Source organism: Dermochelys coriacea, chromosome 1 (genome assembly GCF_009764565.3).
Source record: "Dermochelys coriacea isolate rDerCor1 chromosome 1, rDerCor1.pri.v4, whole genome shotgun sequence".
NCBI classification, from domain to species: domain Eukaryota; kingdom Metazoa; phylum Chordata; order Testudines; family Dermochelyidae; genus Dermochelys; species Dermochelys coriacea.
The window spans coordinates 184,758,746-184,778,043 of record NC_050068.2 but is presented as its reverse complement, the minus strand read 5'-3'; the positions used below and the strand labels follow the sequence as shown (position 1 = coordinate 184,778,043).

General features: G+C 41.3%; 1 protein-coding gene across 1 annotated transcript; it reads left to right on the top strand.

Annotated features, from left to right (window-relative positions):
* Nucleotides 1-766: 766 nt before the first annotated feature.
* POU1F1 (POU class 1 homeobox 1) lies at nucleotides 767-16,806 on the top strand. The gene is made up of 6 exons (XM_043509720.1): nucleotides 767-950; nucleotides 2,638-2,766; nucleotides 3,948-4,193; nucleotides 6,901-7,065; nucleotides 11,460-11,520; nucleotides 15,377-16,806. Exons 1-6 carry the CDS (start codon nucleotides 767-769, stop codon nucleotides 15,588-15,590), a joined length of 999 nt encoding a protein of 332 aa, XP_043365655.1. The 3' UTR covers nucleotides 15,591-16,806.
* The last annotated feature ends 2,492 nt before the right edge of the window (nucleotides 16,807-19,298 follow it).

The window sequence follows — 19,298 nt, the reverse complement described above, 5'->3', positions numbered from 1 at the left end:
TTATTATTGTGGGTCATGCTGCTTCTTAAACCCTTACCTGGTTTCCTGAGATGCCTGATACATAATAGTGTAGCCAAGCAAACAATGGAATCTATTTCCTTGTTCTCTTCTTCAAACTTCTGCCAGCCATCCTGCTGCCTGCCAGACACCTGTGCAAACTATGGAGACAAAATGCTTGTGGGTCTATTGCTACTGCTATTGCAAAATGTTGCCTTAATTTTCAAAGTTTTGAATGTCTCTACTTTTGAAGGTCCATCTGGAGACACCTTAAAGGGCCCTAGTTTTCAGAGGGTGGGTGCTCAGCATTTCTGAAAATCAGACCCTTTTAAGCTGTCTCCAGGTGAGTGCCCCAAATCACTGCATGCACAAATGTAGGCTTTACTCTACATAGAAAATTGTCCTCTTGGTTATATATGCTTCTTTTAGGGTTTTCATTTTAGGGGCTGATGGACTTTTCAAGAATTTAGAAAAGATTAAAGTAAAAATAGATGGAAGAGTATTGGGGGCCTGATCTTCATACACATGTAAAGAGGGCAGTTTGTCAGGATACCTAAATTATTACACTTGAGATAATAAATTTAAAAATTAATAAGATAAATCATTGCTCTTGGCTAAAAGTGAGCTAGCCAGTTTTCTGATGAGGCATGAGCACCTACTATAGGCTGTTTCCTACAGAATTATCTTGAGAGTTAAAAAGCAATGTAGAATGGTTAGCATGCAGGCGGAAACAAAGTACAAAGATATTCTCTACCTCTGGACTGAAAGGATGTATCTTGAATCCTCATACATTTTCTTACCAGTCCCGTCTGTTTTGTCTTTGGTCCATACTCCTAAATGTTCCCACGTGCACTTCTCCATGGCGACTTTGGGAAACGCATCTACAGGTCTTCATTATTCAGTCCCTTCCTGTCATTATGGAAACCAACAGTCTACCTATGGGGTGATGGCAGGTAAGAGATATTCACTCTAACAGTTAGGTATTGACATGATAGTTTGAGGGGATTTTCCTTCAGAGGGGTTGAGGGAATGAAGGTTAATAAGAGGAAGGATGGCCTTATGGTTAAGGCACTGGACTGGGACTCAGGAGAACTGGGTTCAGTTTCATGCTCTTTCTCAGCTTCTATCTGGGGATCCTGAGCAAATCACTTACTTTCTCTGCCTCACTTCCCTGTCTGTGACACTGGGATAATGCTTCCTTTCTCTCACCCATAATCTGTCTTGTGCACTTAGATTGGAAGCTCTTTGGGGCAGTGACTTCTGCCATTTCTGTATATGGCCCCAGTGCACTGGGGCCCCAATCTCACTTGGGGCCTTAGGGCCCTATGCAGTACAAATAATAAAAATTATGACTGATTATGGAATTTGTATTGAATTCAGTGAGGTAAATTCAGCACAGGACGTAGCTGCTTCAGAATAATCCACCCAGGGTGAGATCAATTAAAGAAACAAAAATAAATGTAGTGCTAAAACTTTTGACAAGGTATCAAACATTCCGTTAATTGTGACTCAAATTTTGGCTTGCGAATATTCTATTTCTCAATCCAGAGTCCCCACTCCTTTCTCTGAAGCTGACTTGGAGCAGATAGGGAAGAAAAAATGAAAAGTGCATTTTCTGGATTCTCTCCTCCCCCATGTTGTTCTTCCCTCCCAGTCTCTCCTGATACAAAACAAAAAGTTTGAGGTCACACCTTAACAGCTGGTAGCTATGGGCGATCAGGATTGTTTCTTATACTCGCAATTAAAATCACACTGTTATGTGATAGTGTGGCTACTGTATCTGTGACACCACTATACCCTGTTATGAAACATCAAGGGAAATGTCCGGGGCCTGATATGATTTAGTAGGTATAAGAAGCATTAGTCTTGCAGAGACTGTTGCAGGCTTTATGATTAATAATAATTGCCTGGCAAGCTTTGAAATAGGTACTTATGTTGAGTAATAACAACTTGCTTTCAATCAGAGTAAACACATTGGGGTGGTTTCTTTTCACAGAAATACTGTAGCTGACATGTAGGAATGTCAGTCCTTCAGAATGAAAGGAAATGTATGTGAAGGCCAAAGAAAAATCACTTAATTCAGTTTATGCTTTTCCAAATCTCGTGCAGCAATATGAACTGTTTTCACACAGAGGATCAATAGACTTTATGATGTAACTTTTAAAGATGTCTTAGCACCCAATGAAGTTCTCTAGATACCACATTGAAGAGAGAAGAGAAATTGTTCAATATATAGGTGTTCAAGTCAAGTGTCAACCAGGAAAATAATGTAGTAATGCCAGGGGAAGAGATTTGCCAGGAAATAACTATGGTTCAAAACGAATCCAAAATCAAACACAGCATTTTATTTCAATTGAGAAGGAGAGAAATGTAAAAATGAATCAGCACAGGTGAATGTTTCCTCATGCAGACTTTTCTGGGATAGCAAGTAAGACTCTTTCTTCACATGGCCAAATGCTCCTGCTTCTGTGTCTCTTCTTGTGTCTCTGGTACAGAAATTCTTGCTTAGATCTCTATGGAAAGTCTACAGAAGAAGAATTATTAGATGAGGAGGGTTTCCATTCAGAAATATCAACCTATTTCTACACCAAAAGAATTCCATGTTGCTGCAGTCTCTCCTTTTTTTCCACTTCCTTTTAGGCATCAAGCCTGCAACCCCAGAGATGTTATCAGCAAGTCTCTCCCAGAGTCGCATTTTACAGACCTGCAGCATGCCCCATCCCAACGTGGTGAATGGAGTCAGCACTCTGCAAGGCAAGGCCTTCTCTTGTTTAGTCTTTTTCCCTTCTGACATTTAACAACTCCATCTCCTTTTTCACAGTCATACTGCATGTGACTTTATATATCAATAGGATTAGAACCTCCATTGTATTCCCAGCTCTCTGGAGGATGTAATCTAAGCAGTGAACAAGACAAGAAGAACAAAAGAGAAGGAAGAGAAAGGAAGGATGGTCTTGTGGTTTAGATGCTGGGCTGGAGATGTGGGTTCACTTCCAGACTAGGCTACAGACTGCATGACTGGGCAAGTCAATTACTCTCTTGATTCCCCCAGCTCTAAAATGGGGGTGAGAATTTTTCTTTTCTCCCTTCCATGCTTTGTCTGCCTTGTCACTTCAGAGAGACAAGGTGGGCAATATCTTTTATCGGACCCACTTTTGTTGTTCAATAAAAGATATTACCTCACCTACCTTCTCTCTCTAAAATTCTGAGACCGACACCGCTACAACAACAATGCAAGCAACAATGGAAGATATCAAATTTTGTCTGTTCAGGTCAGGGAGTCTCTCTGTTTGTTCAGTGCCCAGCACAAAGGGCACCTGCTCTTGATTGAATGGTGCTGTGTAGTCCAATAGTGAATAAAATTTAGCATAAAGTAGTTCATCCCTGTGCAATTACTTTCATCTCTAAAATTATAATGTGACGATCTTATCACTTATTGGGCTTCATCCTGTACTCTTTACTCAAGGAAATTTCCATTGAAATTGGTTGTATATAGTACCGAATCTGCATATCACATGTAGTTTATAAAGTAGTATTGTTGGAACCAGAAAACAAACAAAGACTATGGGCCAGAACCTCAGCTGGAGTAAACTGACATAGGTTCATTAGTTCAATGAAAGCAATGTAAATTTACACCAGTTGAGGACCTGTCCCAATATAAGTCTATCTAAGGTACTTGTATGGCCCTCATTCTCATAGTAGTTGAACACTTCATAGCATGTAGTACTGTTATTCACATTTCACAGATAAGGAACTGAGGCAAAGTGTGACAGTTCAGGGAATTGAGCCTTGCTCTCCTAAGTGCCAGATTGATGCCTTAACCACTGGACAATCCTTCCTCTCTCTAGTATGTAATATTACAAAGATTAACAGTTGATAGTTGGCACAAAGGTTTATTATGCAATGCTGGAGAATGATTATAGTAATTTGTGCTTTTTGGCTTCATGCAGGTGGCCTGACCCCTTGCCTTTATAAATTCCCTGAACATGCTCTGAGTGCCAGTTCCTGTGCTCTGGGGCATGGCTTCACTCCCATGCACCAGTCTATCCTTGGAGATGATCCCGCAGCCACTGACTTCAAGCAGGAATTCCGCAGAAAAACCAAGTCTGTTGAAGAGCCAATTGACATGGATTCCCCTGAAATCAGGGAACTGGAAAAGTTTGCCAATGAGTTCAAACTGAGGAGAATTAAGCTAGGTATGGGTTTTGTACCAGCCAACTATAGCCTGAAAATCCAAATGAAAGCTCAATTATTTCTGTATGTTTTATATTCTAGTCCATGTGATATGCTTTATAATTTAAAACCTGCCTCACGTTTACCACGTTTTCTCCATACCTAGAAGACTTGTTTAGAATTAATTGCCTCAAGCTTTTTGCAAGAATAGTAAGTTATTTTAAAACTTTCCGTTCTATTTACTACTTCTGTCTGCCTCTGAGAGCAGATTATTGGTACCTGGACTAGCTGTATTCTAGGGGAAAGTGTGATCAGTTACATAAATCATACTGTAAAGTTGCATTTAATTCAGCCTTTCAGGATTGTCATGAAAATTTGCCAAAATCTACTTGTTACTATGATAGTGAAAAACCTAAGGATACTTTGCCTGTCAAAAATTATTCATCAAAGGCAGTTGTACAAGTTGTAAGGCTGATTTAAGGTATGATTTAGACACAAAATGACACATTTTTAAATGATTTCAATGGAGTTGGACAGGAAATGATTTTTATCCTGTGAAAAATTGATGAAAGTGAATTTTTATTCATTTTCACCAAGTTTTTGGTTGCCCCGAACAGCAAAAAATACATTTAATTTTTTTCATAAAACCCATGTTTTAAAAAAGAAAGCAGCTGTTGTAGCAATAAATTTCTATTTAGTCAAAAAGCCATTTTCATTTTAGATGGAAAATTTCCAACCAGCTCTAGTCTTCAATCCTTCCTTTAAAATTGTACCCCAAGTTTTGTGGGGGCTCAGGGCTGGGGTGTAGGCTTACCTCAGGTGGCTCCTGGTCACCGGTGCAGTGGCGGGGGGAGGGGAGGAGGAGCTAAGGCAGGTTTCCTGGCTGTCCGTGTTATGCATGCCCCAGAAACAGCCAGCAGGTCCAGCTCCTAGGCAGAGGTATGCCCAGTGGCTCTGTGCGCTGCTCTTGCCTGCAGGCACTGCTCCCGCAGCTCCCATTGGCCTATCTCTCACACACATATGCACTTCTGTTTGGCTCTTTGGGAACCTGGGATTCTCTCAGATTCACGTATTCCCTTGTGCCTGGGCCATGTCCCATCACACATGAGGATGCAATTTCTTTTCACTAAATGATCTCAGTGTACAACATACAACAACCAAAACTGAGGAGCTCCTCCTCCAGTTTTAGGTTTATTTTAACCACTGCTGAGTATTGTGGTGGCCAGTTTGTTACCGTCTGAGAACTACTTGGGGATGATGAGAAATGTGTGGATGATCTCAACCTGGGTTCTGGTGGATAGATGTCCACATCACACTCACTGGCAGCCTCAGCACCGTACAAAGATTAAATGGGCACTGGTGCTGGATTATCCCTATCACCCCTAGAGATTTCCCTCCATGACAAGATGGAAGCACACTGGTGGGGCAGTATGAGGAAGCTTGGTCCTGTCTGTGCTGCACTGAAAAAAACGAAGTTGTATGTGTCAAACACTGCAAATTCAGCCCCTTCATGGATACTAAATTCACTTTGTGAATTAAGAGCAGTCATTTTTACATTTTCTCCTATAACAATAGATTGTATCATTACAGAATATAGCACAACTCCACTGTAAAACACAGCTCTGTAAAAGCATGTAATTTATATGGCTGTAACAGCCATCTGTATTATCTCTAAAGCTAAAGGGATATTACCATCCATTTTCCATACAGAAATGAGAGCTAGAGCGAGGGTATGCTGTCTTAAACAGTGTTTACAACCTGTGCTGTTTTGCTGTATATCATGACTATTTAACTGTCAGTCATAGAAAGGGCAAGATTACCTATGCCCACGAGTACTTCAGTAGTAATTTTTTACAGTGGCTTGATCCTGAATTCCTGCACACTCAAACCTCCTATTGACTTAAACAGATGTGACTGAATAGAGACTGCAGGATTGGTCTTAATGCCATTAATAAAAACGGGATGTACCAACAGCCTAAATTCAAGTGGACAGTGCCCTGCTAGGGCAAAATGTTAACATTAATAACAGAGGGTTTGATACTGTGAGATGCTTAGGATCCTCACTACCTACTAATGTCAATAGGAGGGGAAGACACTCAGCACTTTGAGGATTATGCCCATTAATTAAGGGAGGAGATAGAAGATGACTTAAGCTGTGTCTACAGTGGGGATTAGGCCGACCTAACTATGGCGCTCACTGAATGACATTTTTCTCAAGCCCTTAGCAATGTAGGTGGGTCGATCTAATTTTTCAGGTGTGGCCCAGGCCTGTGAGAGAGAGGCCCAACCCTGGAAATGGGATTGGAAATTGTGTTTTATTTTGTTGTTTACATTATTCTTTGAATAATGGTAGTGCCTAGAGCCTCTGCTCATGGCTCAGGGCCCCATTGTGCTAGGCACTGGACAGATACATAATGAAAAGACAGACCCTCCCCCATAGAGCTTACAATATAAGTATATGAGGAGAATCAGCAGGTGGACACAACAAACTGAGGATAAATGAGATTAAATAGGAGGATAATGATCACCTGTTTTACACTTGCAATCTCCACTGAAGACAAGAGAGTTACACCACAGTAAGACAGGTCAGATCAAAAACAAAGAAAACACTTAAGGCAGCTTACCAAAAAGTGTGTTTTGGGGGTAGTGACCAAGGCAGAATGTATCTTAATGTGAATAAACCAGGTTAGGTTACTCAATTTTTTTTTTCTCTTTATTGCTTTTTGACAGGCTACACACAAACAAATGTTGGAGAAGCCCTGGCTGCTGTGCATGGCTCTGAGTTCAGTCAAACAACCATTTGCCGATTTGAAAATTTGCAGCTAAGCTTCAAGAATGCCTGCAAACTGAAATTGATATTATCCAAGTGGCTGGAAGAAGCAGAACAAATAGGAGGTAGATATTTATAAGTCTCTAGAATTTAGTCTTACCCCTACAAGAAGCTCTTTAATGTAAAAGATGGCTAGTAGTGTATAACTTCCACTGGTCCAGCTTTTTGTTTATTCAGGTGGGGAAGTTGAATATAAATATTGTAGGATCAGTACATGCATTAAATTCAGTAGGACTGATGCCTGTGTCATTGTAGAGGGAAGCAAACCTGCCAGAAACATGTGGCAGGCACAAATTAGAGAGATGTGGCTCTCTTATACATCCCTCATTTCCCTCAAGCCCATTCATGCAAACTAGCCCAGATCTTGAGGTACAGGGCAGCTGGTTTTTGATGCACTGCCATTGAATTCTAGTCCGAAAGACAGCATAGCTGACTGTGGAAGAATCACTGGTACAAGAAGATCTTCCAATGGCAGAGCGCTGGTGTTGAAACTCCTACACCAACTTGCTCCTTATTACAGGTGTAAAGGATGTGGCAATGGGAAAAGGAATGTGACTAGCCAACACCACTCCCCCTATAAAAGTAGTAGGGAGGGGGATACCATGGAAGTTTTAACATCTGCTCTTTGCCATCTTCCCTATGTCCTGCAATACCCCAGCTGCTGGATGAGCCCCTGGGATTCTGTGGCAGAGGCATGACTTAGGACATGATTTAGAATAGGTTAGCTGTTGTAAATTACATTGGAAGACCTGCCCAGCACATAACTGGCTCAGGATGAGGAGAGAGAAAAGCCCCTGGCAGTGTATGTTCCTTGGCCTTAAGCAATAATCTGAGCTACCATGTAGCTGAGGTTCTGCACGTCAGCAGATGGTATGCCAGGGGGTTAGAAGAAAGCAGATCCAGATCCAAAGCCTCTCTCCCCTGTTTGATTCCTCTGAAGACCAAAACAGGTGAGCATGTGATTCTTTCATATACAGTATAGCTGACTCCTTCCTATTGAGGATCCAATTCAGCTTTGACAGAATTTCTCATCTGGGCCCCAAAATGGCTGATCCTTTCTAATCTAACAATCAAAGGTTCCCCTTTCAGATGCATGCAATATGTGCTGGAGTGCCACTGACAGAAGACCTAGTACACACTAGATTGGATTAAATCAGATCATGTATGTTCTATCACTGTCAAAATGACTTTACTGATCATTAAGGGAAGAGAAATGATTTGTAAGTAAGAAAATACTTCCATTGTTATAGTAGTTTTTACCATTGCTATTTAACCCCTACATTTTTATCTGTTCGGTGAACTCCTGCTTTTTCCTCCTCCCAACCGCAAACAACAGGGCGGAGCCTCAGGTGGAAGGGGCAGGGATGGGGGTCAGCCTCCCGCAGCCAGCCCTTCAGCGCTGCCCAGCCCATGCCGCCTGGGGCTCTGGGACCTTTTAAATCGCTGGGCCCTGGGCAGCTGCCCCTTTTGCCTGTTGTTTGTTCTAGAAAAGCACCCTTCACCTCCTCTTCTTGATTTGATGGTCTATAATAGACGCCATATCATCATGTCACCCTTATTTTATTCCCCATTTCTTTCCCAGAGACTTTCAAATGGTCTGCCTCTCATCTACTTCTGAATCTCAGATAAATGTGTATATATTTTTGATGTACAATGCAACACCACCTCCTTTTTCGCTAACTGTCCTTCCTGAACAAGCTATAACCCTCTATAGCTAATACTCCAGTCATGAGATTTAGCCCACCAATCTCTGTGATACCAATTGTCATCATTTAGCTTATGTACTAATACTTTCAGTTTTTCCTGTTTATTCCCCATACTCCTTCCATTTGTGTATAGGCATCACAAATTGATGAGCATATTCCCCCATTAATTTCCCTCTTGTTGCTCCTTTGATCCTTCTGTAATTTCCCATGTCCTGCACAACATCTACCTTTTTTCTGTTTAACTGGGGATTTGTCAACTGCCCCTTTGAATCTAGTTTAAAGCCCTCTCTAGGTTGGTAGTACATGAAGATACTCTGGCCCTTCTTGGTCAAGTGGACCCCATCTCTTCCCAGTAATCCCTTTTCCTGGAACAGCATCCCATGGTTGAGGAAACCAATGATGCAATCTCAGATGCACCCAAAATCAGCCCTGTGTGAGCTCAGCCTGCATTCATGAGGCAGCAATGGCTGCTTGGAACATGCTCATAATGGGTACAAGTTCTTTTGCCCTGTATGTGGATATCCAGGCCAACAGACTCGGTGTTTCTCCAGTGCATTTTGAAAATGAACTGCATCTCTTGGAACAAATTATGTCAACATGTCCCACTATGACCATTAAACCCACTGGCACAAAACTGCAAAAAAAAAAACCAAAAAAACCCAAATCAAAACAACAATCTCTGATCAAATCCAAACCATGACTATGAGTTTGCAACATGAAACAGTACCTGGGGTTGCACCAGAAATATTTTTATGTACAGACTGATTCTGACACACTCAAAAAATGAATCTGCTTTGAACCAATGTAGATAGGTTCCTTCAGTGCTGTTCACAACATAAACCCTTACTTATTCCTGAAGAGTGCAATTACAACATTCAGCCACCAGATGTCCCACAGAGAAATGTTTCAGAGTGGTAGCTGTGCCAGTCTGTATCAGCACAAAAAACAAGGAGTACTTATGGCACCATAGAGACTAACAAATTTATTAGAGCATAAGCTTTCATGGGCTAAAGCCCACTTCATCAGATGCATGCAGTGGAAAATACAGTAGGAAGATATATACAGAGAACATGAAAAAATGGGGGTTGCCATACCAACTCTTAGCCCACCTTAATCGATTGGTCTCGTTATTATCAGCAGGAGAAGAAGAAAAAAAGCTTTTGTAGTGATAATCAGGATGGCCCATTTCAAACAGTTGACAAGAAGGTGTGAGTAACAGTAGGGGGAAAATTAGCATGGGGAAATACTTTTTAGTTAGTGTAATGACTCATCCACTCCTAGTCTTTATTCAAGCCTAATTTAATGGTGTCCAGTTTGCAGATTAATTCCCGTTCTGCTGTTTCTCGTTGGAATCTGTTTTTGAAGTTTTTTGGTTGAATAATTGCGACTTTTAGATCTGTAATTGAGTGTCCAGGGAGGTTGAAGTGTTCTCCGACTGCTTTTGAATGTTATAATTCTTGACGTTTGATTTGTGTCCATTTATTCTTTTGCATAGAGACTGTCCGGTTTGGCCAATGTACATGGCAGAGGGGCATGGCTGGCACATGATGGCATATATCACATTGGTAGATGTGCAGGTGAACGAGCCTCTGATAGTGTGATTAGGCTGATGTGATTAGGTCCTATGATGGTGTCCCTTGAATAGATATGTGGACAGAGTTGCCAACAGGCTTTGTTGCAAGGATAGGTTCCTTGGTTAGTGTTTTTGTTGTGTGGTGTGCGGTTGCTGGTGAGTATTTGCTTCAGGTTGGGGGGCTGTCTGTAAGCAAGGACTGACCTGTCTCCCAAGATCTGTGAGAGTGATGGGTCATCCTTCAGGATAGGTTGTAGATCCTTGATGATGCGCTGGAGAGGTTTTAGTTGGGGGCTGGAGGTGACGGCTAGTGACGTTCTGTTACTTTCTTTGTTGGGCCTGTCCTGTAGTAGGTGACTTCTGGGTACTCTTCTGGCTCTGTCAATCTGTTTCTTCACTTCCACAGGTGGGTACTGTAGTTGTAAGAACGCTTGATAGAGATCTTGTAGGTGTTTATCTCTGTCTGAGGAATTGGAGCAAATGTGATTGTATCTTAAAGCTTTGCTGTAGGCAATGGATCGTGTTGTACGGTCTGGATGAAAGCTGGAGGCATGTAGGTAAGTATAGTGGGCAGTAGGTTTCCGGTATAGGGTGGTGTTTATGTGACCATCGCTTATTAGCGCTGTTGTGTCCAGGAAATGGATTTCTTGTGTGGACTGGTCCAGGCTGAGGTTGAAGGTGGGATGGAAATTGTTGAAATCATGGTGGAATTCCTCAAGGGCTTCTTTTCCATGGGTCCACATGATGAAGATGTCATCAATGTTATCTGATTATCATTACAAAAGTTTTTTTTTTCTCCTGCTGATAATAGCCCACCTTAATCGATTGGTCTCGTTAAGAGTTGGTATGGTAACCCCCACTTTTTCTTGTTCTCTCTGTGTGTGTGTGTGTGTGTGTGTGTGTGTATAAATATATATAATATCTTCCTACTGTATTTTCCACTGCATGTATCTGATGAAGTGGGTTTTAGACCATGAAAGCTTATGCTCAAATAAATTTGTTAGTCTCTAAGGTGCTACAAGGACTCCTTGTTCTTTCCACAGAGAAATGTTTCAACCATTCAGCAACCATATCTGGCATGTGTTCATGGTATTAAAATATAACTGGTAACAATGGTTTCTAGAAATTATTGTACTTGTTTAATCTTGTATGGAAGGTAACTCCCCCTTTTTTAATATAGCTTTATACAATGAAAAAGTTGGCGTGAATGAGCGGAAAAGGAAGCGCAGAACCACCATAAGGTAATACAATACTTTAGAAAATTATGTATTGGAAGTCCTTTTTTTTTTCAGATCCTTCTTAGGTTTGAAATCTAAGTAATACTTTTCCTTAGAAGCCCTATCTAGAGCTGATTGAAAAACAAATCCAATTTTGAAAAACATGGACAAATTTTGTGTGAAAATTTTCATAAAAAATTTCATCCCATTTATCAACCAACTAAGGAGCTGCACTAAAACCTTCAGCCTTTTAATTTTTTCAACAATTCCCCCCCCACACACACACACACTTTTTGTTTGTAAAAAAACATACCCATTTATGACCCCTGGTAATCCCATCCTTTATGACATCCAACTCAGTGATAAGCTTCTTTATCCCACTGGCTCCTTATACAGCCTCTGAACTTCCTTTGTGGGAGGTTTGATGATACAGGAGAAATTGCATTATTTCTGCTATAACTTGTGGTGATTAGTCCTGGTGGGTTGATGGGAAAGCTTGTTGCAAAGAGCATCTGCCCCTCCCTTGGCCAGGGATCTGGATCCTGTGGAGCTTCTACAGAGGGTCTTTCACAGGCTGTAAGGAAAGAGGGGAGGGGAGTGCAGAGTTGCCAACTCCACATAGCAGGAAGTTGTCAGAGAAACCCTGAAAAGTCACTGGATGTTGCTATTTTAGCATTCAAAAGGCATCAGAAATGTCACTTCACTAAACAAAATTTCCACAGAATTCAACAGAGAATTTTGTGTATGTATATAAATACACACACACACATGCATTGAACATAATACTGAAATAATACATTATAGAATTTCTATATACACTAATCACTGAAAATGTTTTTAGACTGTAGGTCATATTCCAACAGGTGTTTGTCATAGAGTTTTGAAGCACATTCCATGGCTTCTTGGGCTGAGAGGCTGTGAATGAGAGGAAGGGTTTGACTACAGCTCCTGTTGTCAGAAGAGGTTACTTACTGTAACTGGAGGTTCTTTGAGATGCGTGGTCCCTCTCTGGATTCCAAATGTGGGTGCGCATGCACGCCGTGCACCAGAACTGTTCAGAGTTGTGTCCATTGATCCGCACGTGCTTTGTGCATCAACCACGTGGCATGTCCGAGGCTTTAAGAGGCTGTGAGGATTGACGCTGCTCTAGTTCCCTTGCACCAGTAAGCAATGGAGCCTGGAGCTGAGGGCAGCTATTGGAATCCAGATGGGGACCACATATCTTAAAGAACCTCCAGTTACAGTAAATAGCCTTTTCTTTGAGTGATGGTCCATATGTGGATTCCAAACATCGGAGAGTAGTGAGCAGTGCTCAGTGCAGAGGCGGTCATGAGGGCTCACCTGAAGTTACAGGCTGAAGGACAGCTTGGTTGACTACCCCATCTGTCACTGCAGCAGGTGTGAGGGCATAGTGGGCAGTATAAGGGTGGACAGAGGACCAAGTGGCCTCCCAACAAATGTCCTACCATGCAAAATCTATATGCAAGGCCGACGCGACGGTTTAAGCATGCATAGAGTGGGCTATGACCCCAGATGGGAGGTGGGGGGGTGCATGAGAGAGCGTAGCAGTCCGTAATACAGAGGGAGAGGCATTGTGAAGAGAGGGTGCTGCCCCAGCAGCGTTCTGCAATGGTGAGGAAGAGGCAGGATGAAGCACAGAAGGCGCAAGTGCGGTGCAGATAAAAGGCCAGCGCTTGGCAGATATCGAGGGAATGTAGCATGTGTTCCCTGTATGAGGTGTCAGAGTAGCAGCCGCGTTAGGCTGTATTCACAAAAAAGAAAAAGGAGGACTTGTGGCACCTTAGAGACTAACAAATTTATTTGAGCATAAGCTTTCGTGAGTTACAGCTCACTTCATCGGATGCATTGGGTGGAAGTGAGCTGTAGCTCATGAAAGCTTATGCTCAAATAAATTTGTTAGTCTCTAAGGTGCCAAAAGTACTCCTTTTCTTTTTTGGATGAGGTGTGTGGTTTAGGGTAGAAGGTGGGGACAATGTCCCTTGGAGCTGACTTTCTCTGTTTTTGCACCTTTGGTGGCCCACATCTATGGAGTTCAGCCCCCTCTGCCTTTGGAAGCAGAGAGGGCATGGGCCCTCTTGTTATTAATATAGCTCATTAACAAAAGAATTTACATACATAAATAAGCAAAACCAAATGGGATAAGACATCAATAAAAATATGTATTTTGATCCAATTATTAGCTAAACATGATGAGAACTGTGCTGGCTCCCCTCCCCCCCCACACTCTCTGCTAGGTCGTTCCAAACTATGATGACCTGGATAACACCAAGGAATGGCTCCCGTGCACAGATCTATCCCAATGCCTGTATTAGCATGTATACATTCCCGGTGTCATTGCAAAGAGCAGTCAGTCTTCACAGCACTGCTGCTGATCTGTGCAATGGGGCCTGCACAAAATTTTGTTAAAACCAGCATGACTCTAGATTTCTATGTTATGGGGAGAGTAGCCCTCTGGAATAAACTTCAGAGATCAGTGGTGTTTAGTGTTTGGAGTCAAAGACCCTTTTTCTAATTAGGGAATAGTCCCAATGAGAGACACTTCTTCACAGGAGACATATCATCTCCAATTCTACGTGGCATGCAGCTGCTCATCTATTACGCTCCTGGTGTATCAGTGCTATGCTGGCATCCATGAAACACCTTTGATTTGCAACCCAATAAAACTAACTGGTTCCTTACACACTATAAATGATCAGTTTTGTATACATGCACACACAGCGCAAGGAAAGGGGGACGCACTCTGTAAGAAAGAAAATGTTCACTGATCCCTTGCGGAGCCTGGGACCCCAGCTTGGGAACCTCTTTAAAAATGAGCTAGAAGAGAGTAGTACCTTATCTGCACTTCACTCCCATTGAAGACAGGGAGAAGTGTTAGGTAGATTTCTTGAGGATAAACTAGAATCTGGAGATGAAAAACAGTAAGTGAGTTAGCCTACTCCAGTGCAGAAGCTTTGTAGGACCTGATCAAACTATCCATAATATGGATGTGAGAAATTATATTTTATTTTCAGCTGTTTGACCCAGTGAAAACTTTATTTAAATACTTATTACTACAGCTGTGCATCTATGGAACACTCAGCTTTCAGCTAGCTAGCATCAATAACCCAACATAAAAAAGAAAATGCATTACTAATGAAATTACACTAAGGGCAATCTAAAGTTACATGCAAAGTTGTTCATCAGTACTAGAATTTCTGCTGCAGTGTCTTGAACCTCACTAGCAGAAATAAACATGCTTCATATCTAGAATAAAGTGTACAGTGACCTCTTGTGGACAAAAAGAAATGATACAGCTAATGCTAAAACTAGGTGTGACAAGATCAAGCTTTTCATCCTAATTGCTTTTGTACAAGCACATTTCAGGCACTTATTCTTTTTGGAGACTAAACAGCACAAAAAAAAATTCAGCCTCGGTGTCTGAATATGGGAGGAAAATAGCTTAACTTTTATGCTGCCTGTACCAGCTGAACCGTAGCACATCTTTGGGTTCTACTGCAATGCAAATAGGCTAAAACTGATTTTTGGGGAGCATGTAATGATTCTTGGGTTGCCATGTGCTATATAACTTGCATTAACTACATTTAATGGATTACCCCTAAAATTATAATGTCCTTATTATTTTCAGTGTGGATTGAAGATAAAGATACTATCAGATTTTTGCAGCCTATGGCAGCATGGAATCATAATGCCCTTTAAACTCAGTGTTTTTACTGAGAGGGAAAGCAAAACAGTTTCTTGCCTTTTTTTAGCGCAATATTTGTAATGTTCATATCATTGCAGCTTAGCCTAAAATAACAGCCATGACCTGAGTCTGTCCAAAGTCACTAACAGTGGCATTTTTATTTATCTCTTCTTCCAGCATTTCTGCTAAAGAAGCTCTAGAGAGAAACTTTGGGGAACAAAGTAAGCCTTCTTCTCAAGAGATTATGAGGATGGCTGAGGGGCTTAACCTCGAGAAGGAAGTTGTGAGAGTTTGGTTTTGCAACCGAAGACAAAGGGAAAAGAGAGTGAAGACAAGTTTACACCAGAACACCTTTAGTTCCATTATGAAGGAGCATCATGAGTGCCGGTAAAGTTTCCTGTGCATAGTTGAGGATTTCTGGGCCTTTAGGATTTTTTTTTTTTAAAGTATTGTCAGTCAGAGGAAACAAATGTTTCTGTTCAATAAGTTAATTTTAACTGTAACATATCTTCAGTGGGCTTGATTTTAATGTAAAAGATTGGAAACATTGTTACTATATGTATTTGTGTAGGGGAAACTGTTGCTTAGCTGTCAACTATTCAATCTGCATTAGTTGATTGTTAAAAATTTCACAGTAAGTACTATTCACATACCGTGCCTTTCTTGCATCCACAATACACTCACTAGTTAACGTGAACTTTACCCAAAAGATCTGGAATGAAATCTTTTGTGTTAAATGCAGAGAGGTTACTTACTGGAACTGTAGCATGTGAAAGAATGTTGACTGCACATGCACGCATGTGTGATGTGCCCCTCAGTCCCCCAACAGCAATGAGCTTCACAAACCTAGAAAAGCTACAGCTGTTGGGATCACAGAAGTGCCTCTTCACAACACCAAACATTTAGAGCCGAGGGATGAGGCTGTGAGATCAGTGGCTGGTCCTCCTGCTAAACTTCAGCATCATTGAAGGCTGAGGAAGGTGACCATGTAATTGAGACAGTGGCCAGTCTTAAAAAACTGCTTAATGCAAACAGCCTTTCTTCTTTAAAGCAGCCTCTACATCTTCCCTCTTGTGAAGTCTAGCTGGTAATACAACCCCATGAAGGTGGGCTGAGTTCTATTAAGCAAGGACTGAATAACTGCCTTCCCCAAGAGAGCACCAAATGTAGCAGCTTGGCAGATTTCTAGGATGGAAACATTACAGTGGCATTCTGGCTGTTGCCTTAGCCCTGGTACAATGAGCTTTAAGACCCTTGGGATACTGACACCTTTGCTAATGTGTAACATTTCTCAATACACAGCCAATCCATTTAGACAGGTGTTGAGCAGAAATGGCATTCCCTTTACACTGATCGCCAAAGGCTACAGAAAGTCTTGCTGACTTTCTAAATGCTTTAAACCTAGTTAAATCAAAACTCAAGTACAACCTCATTTTCCCCTGGGGAGGATGAGGTTTAGAAAAGAACAGGCAGAAATCATTATTTCTAGTCCTCTCTTCTCCTGTCCTGCAGAGATGACAAAATGATTTCATGGCTCCACCCCCAGGAAGCCAGGGATTGAGGGGAGTTGGAATAATGTGACTTCATCACTCGAGGGAGCGGGTGGTCCAGTGATCACTGCAGCAACATTGTTCCCATTATTTGTTACAATGATACTAATTACTGTGTACATATTTCAAGCTTTTTCCCAGGACTAAAATGACAGGAATGCACATTAGTGGTAATGGTAAATCAAAAATTAGTTGTGTGTGAAGCAGGCATAATGGTGATTTAGAAAACAACTAGATAATAGATCCAGAAAGAGGTTATAACATTTGAAGTCATTAAGGTAAGTGTATATCAACACAGAACATATCTATGTTGGTGTGCTTTAAATAATACATAAGCACAGCCAGGAAGGGGCCCTAGGCATGTTAAACTAAGGAATATAGTCTTCTGTATTAAGAAAATATATTTTCATGAATGAACTGCATTATTGCTTTTCTTTTTCTCTTTAGGACAGGATTCTAAATTAAAACTGGTGGGGGGAGAGAACATCCCTCTTCCCTTGCTAATGCATGTTTTATACTGGACTTGAACTATTCTAACCCCCAGACTGTCACAACACTAACACAGATCAGTCACTACTTTACAAAGCAAGAGTGCACTTTCTGGGATTAAGTCTCAGCCTTCACCACCAACCACAGATGCTGTACTGACAGAAATGCATGTTGAAAAAACATTGGAAAGAGTAGAGAAAGGAAGGTGATGACTTTTAATTTTATTCCTTGGTTACTTTTGTTTCTTTGTTTGAAGTTTCTTGTGGTGTATTATGCATATGTAGTCAAACTTGCAATATGACAGTTTGAGTTTATTTATTTTCTAAATTATTTGTTTTAAAAAGATTATGAAAAACAAACCCTACTCTTTGCCAAAAAATAAAGCATTGTTCAAATAACCTCCAATACCAAATGTAACTGTTCACATTTGTTTGGTTGTGATAGTATTTTGATTTTACTTTAGCTGCTTCACTCTGCTGCTACCCGTTCTTTTTTGCATGCTACAGTAGTTACAGTGACTGCATCAGCAGTTAGTCACTACACTGATGCTCTTGTCCTCCAAGAGTGTTTATGGGTAAAGGACACTTTCAGAAACATGGCAAAACAAATGAAACCTGTGCCTCTCTCACATAACGGAAGAGTGGATGGTTAACTACAGCAAGCAGCTTGTCCGAAAACATCTGGGTTACAGAAACACCAAAACAATAGGGCACACTTCAGACCACCAGACTGACAGCCATAAGATGTCTTACACCTAGATCCCTGGCCCTTAGGGTTGAAACACCCCCCTCCCTCCCACCACCTACCTTCCTATATCTAGGGGCTACTGATTACTCTTGTCTGGTTTCACCCACTTCCAGGCATCCTTCCGAAAATGCTCTTCTGCTACCTGATCCTTTAAACCTGGGGGACAAACAGCTGCTGTCTTTAGGTAGCCATATGCATTTGACTTCTGCAGGCTGCATCTCTCACCCCCCCCCCCCTTTTTGCAGGTCATAAGTATTTTTGGCTCCTGATATTTCCCTTTGTAAGGCTAAGGTGATGCCTTTTAACAGTTTATATTAAACTTTGTGGTGGGACAGAAGTTCTCCACTAAGCTGCAGCAGGGTGCCACTACCAATAAAAGATATGACCTCACCCACTTTGTCTGACTAATGATAAAAGCAACTGAGCTTTGAATTAATTCAATAATTTGAGAGATTGTTTTAAACAGTGAAGGAGCATTATAGACAAATGGTTGATGAAATATGGGGCACATACCAGTATTTCTTGCTTTGGGCTTGATATTGCTATTTGCTTTGCCAAAGGACCATTTTCACTGACATTTCAATTGTAATTAAGAGCACAGTTTAATACTTACAGCCATACTCTTTGCTCTGATTGCAGTGAAAATAAATCGGGCAGGGCTGAGTTGTGGGAGGGGGAAGGTGAAACAGTGAAGAGGGGAGTGGGACTAGAGCAGGGTCAGCAGTTTTCAGCTACTTTTTTTTGATTTTAGTCCAACAAGCCAGTGCTAAGTTTCGGTGTGTACAGAAACCTCCCTCAAACCCTCAAACTAGCAATAGCAACAATTTTTTTTTTTCAAAAACTGATGGAATTCACAACTAATATCCCTCCTAAGTGATATCACAAAAGATTATGACATCCATTACTAGATAACTTACATTTAAGACCCCACCATCAGGACAGCCATCATGGGAATAAAAGCTTTTATTAGATTTTTACAAAATAAATTGTCAAAGAAAATTCACCCCAAATGTTCGGGGTGTGTGTGTGTAGTATGTACACTTGCACATTGCAGATGCCTGGTTTGGCCCCATGTTTTCTAGTGAAAACAGCATTCTTATTTCTACTCCAAAACCTAGACCTGAGCTCACAAACTGATGATTATAACCTTTATTTCCCTGCTCAGTCTTGCATTGACAGATGTGACAATAGCAATTCCACTCAGGGTTTGCTTTCCCACTTAGAGACTAAGCGCTCTTTGATTAAATGGCTTAAAGCCAGTGCTATTCTATGGACCTGATGAGGATACAGACCAAAATCCGTGGAAAACCTTA

Excerpts from the sequence above, each read along its gene's own strand:
- POU1F1 (XM_043509720.1), top strand. The coding sequence starts at position 767 with ATGTATCTTGAATCCTCATACATTTTCTTACCAGTCCCGTCTGTTTTG. Across the intron at positions 2,767-3,947 it reads GCAAGGCAAGGCCTTCTCTT|GTGGCCTGACCCCTTGCCTT; the intron begins GTTTAGTCTTTT and ends GGCTTCATGCAG. Across the intron at positions 11,521-15,376 it reads AAGCGCAGAACCACCATAAG|CATTTCTGCTAAAGAAGCTC; the intron begins GTAATACAATAC and ends CTCTTCTTCCAG.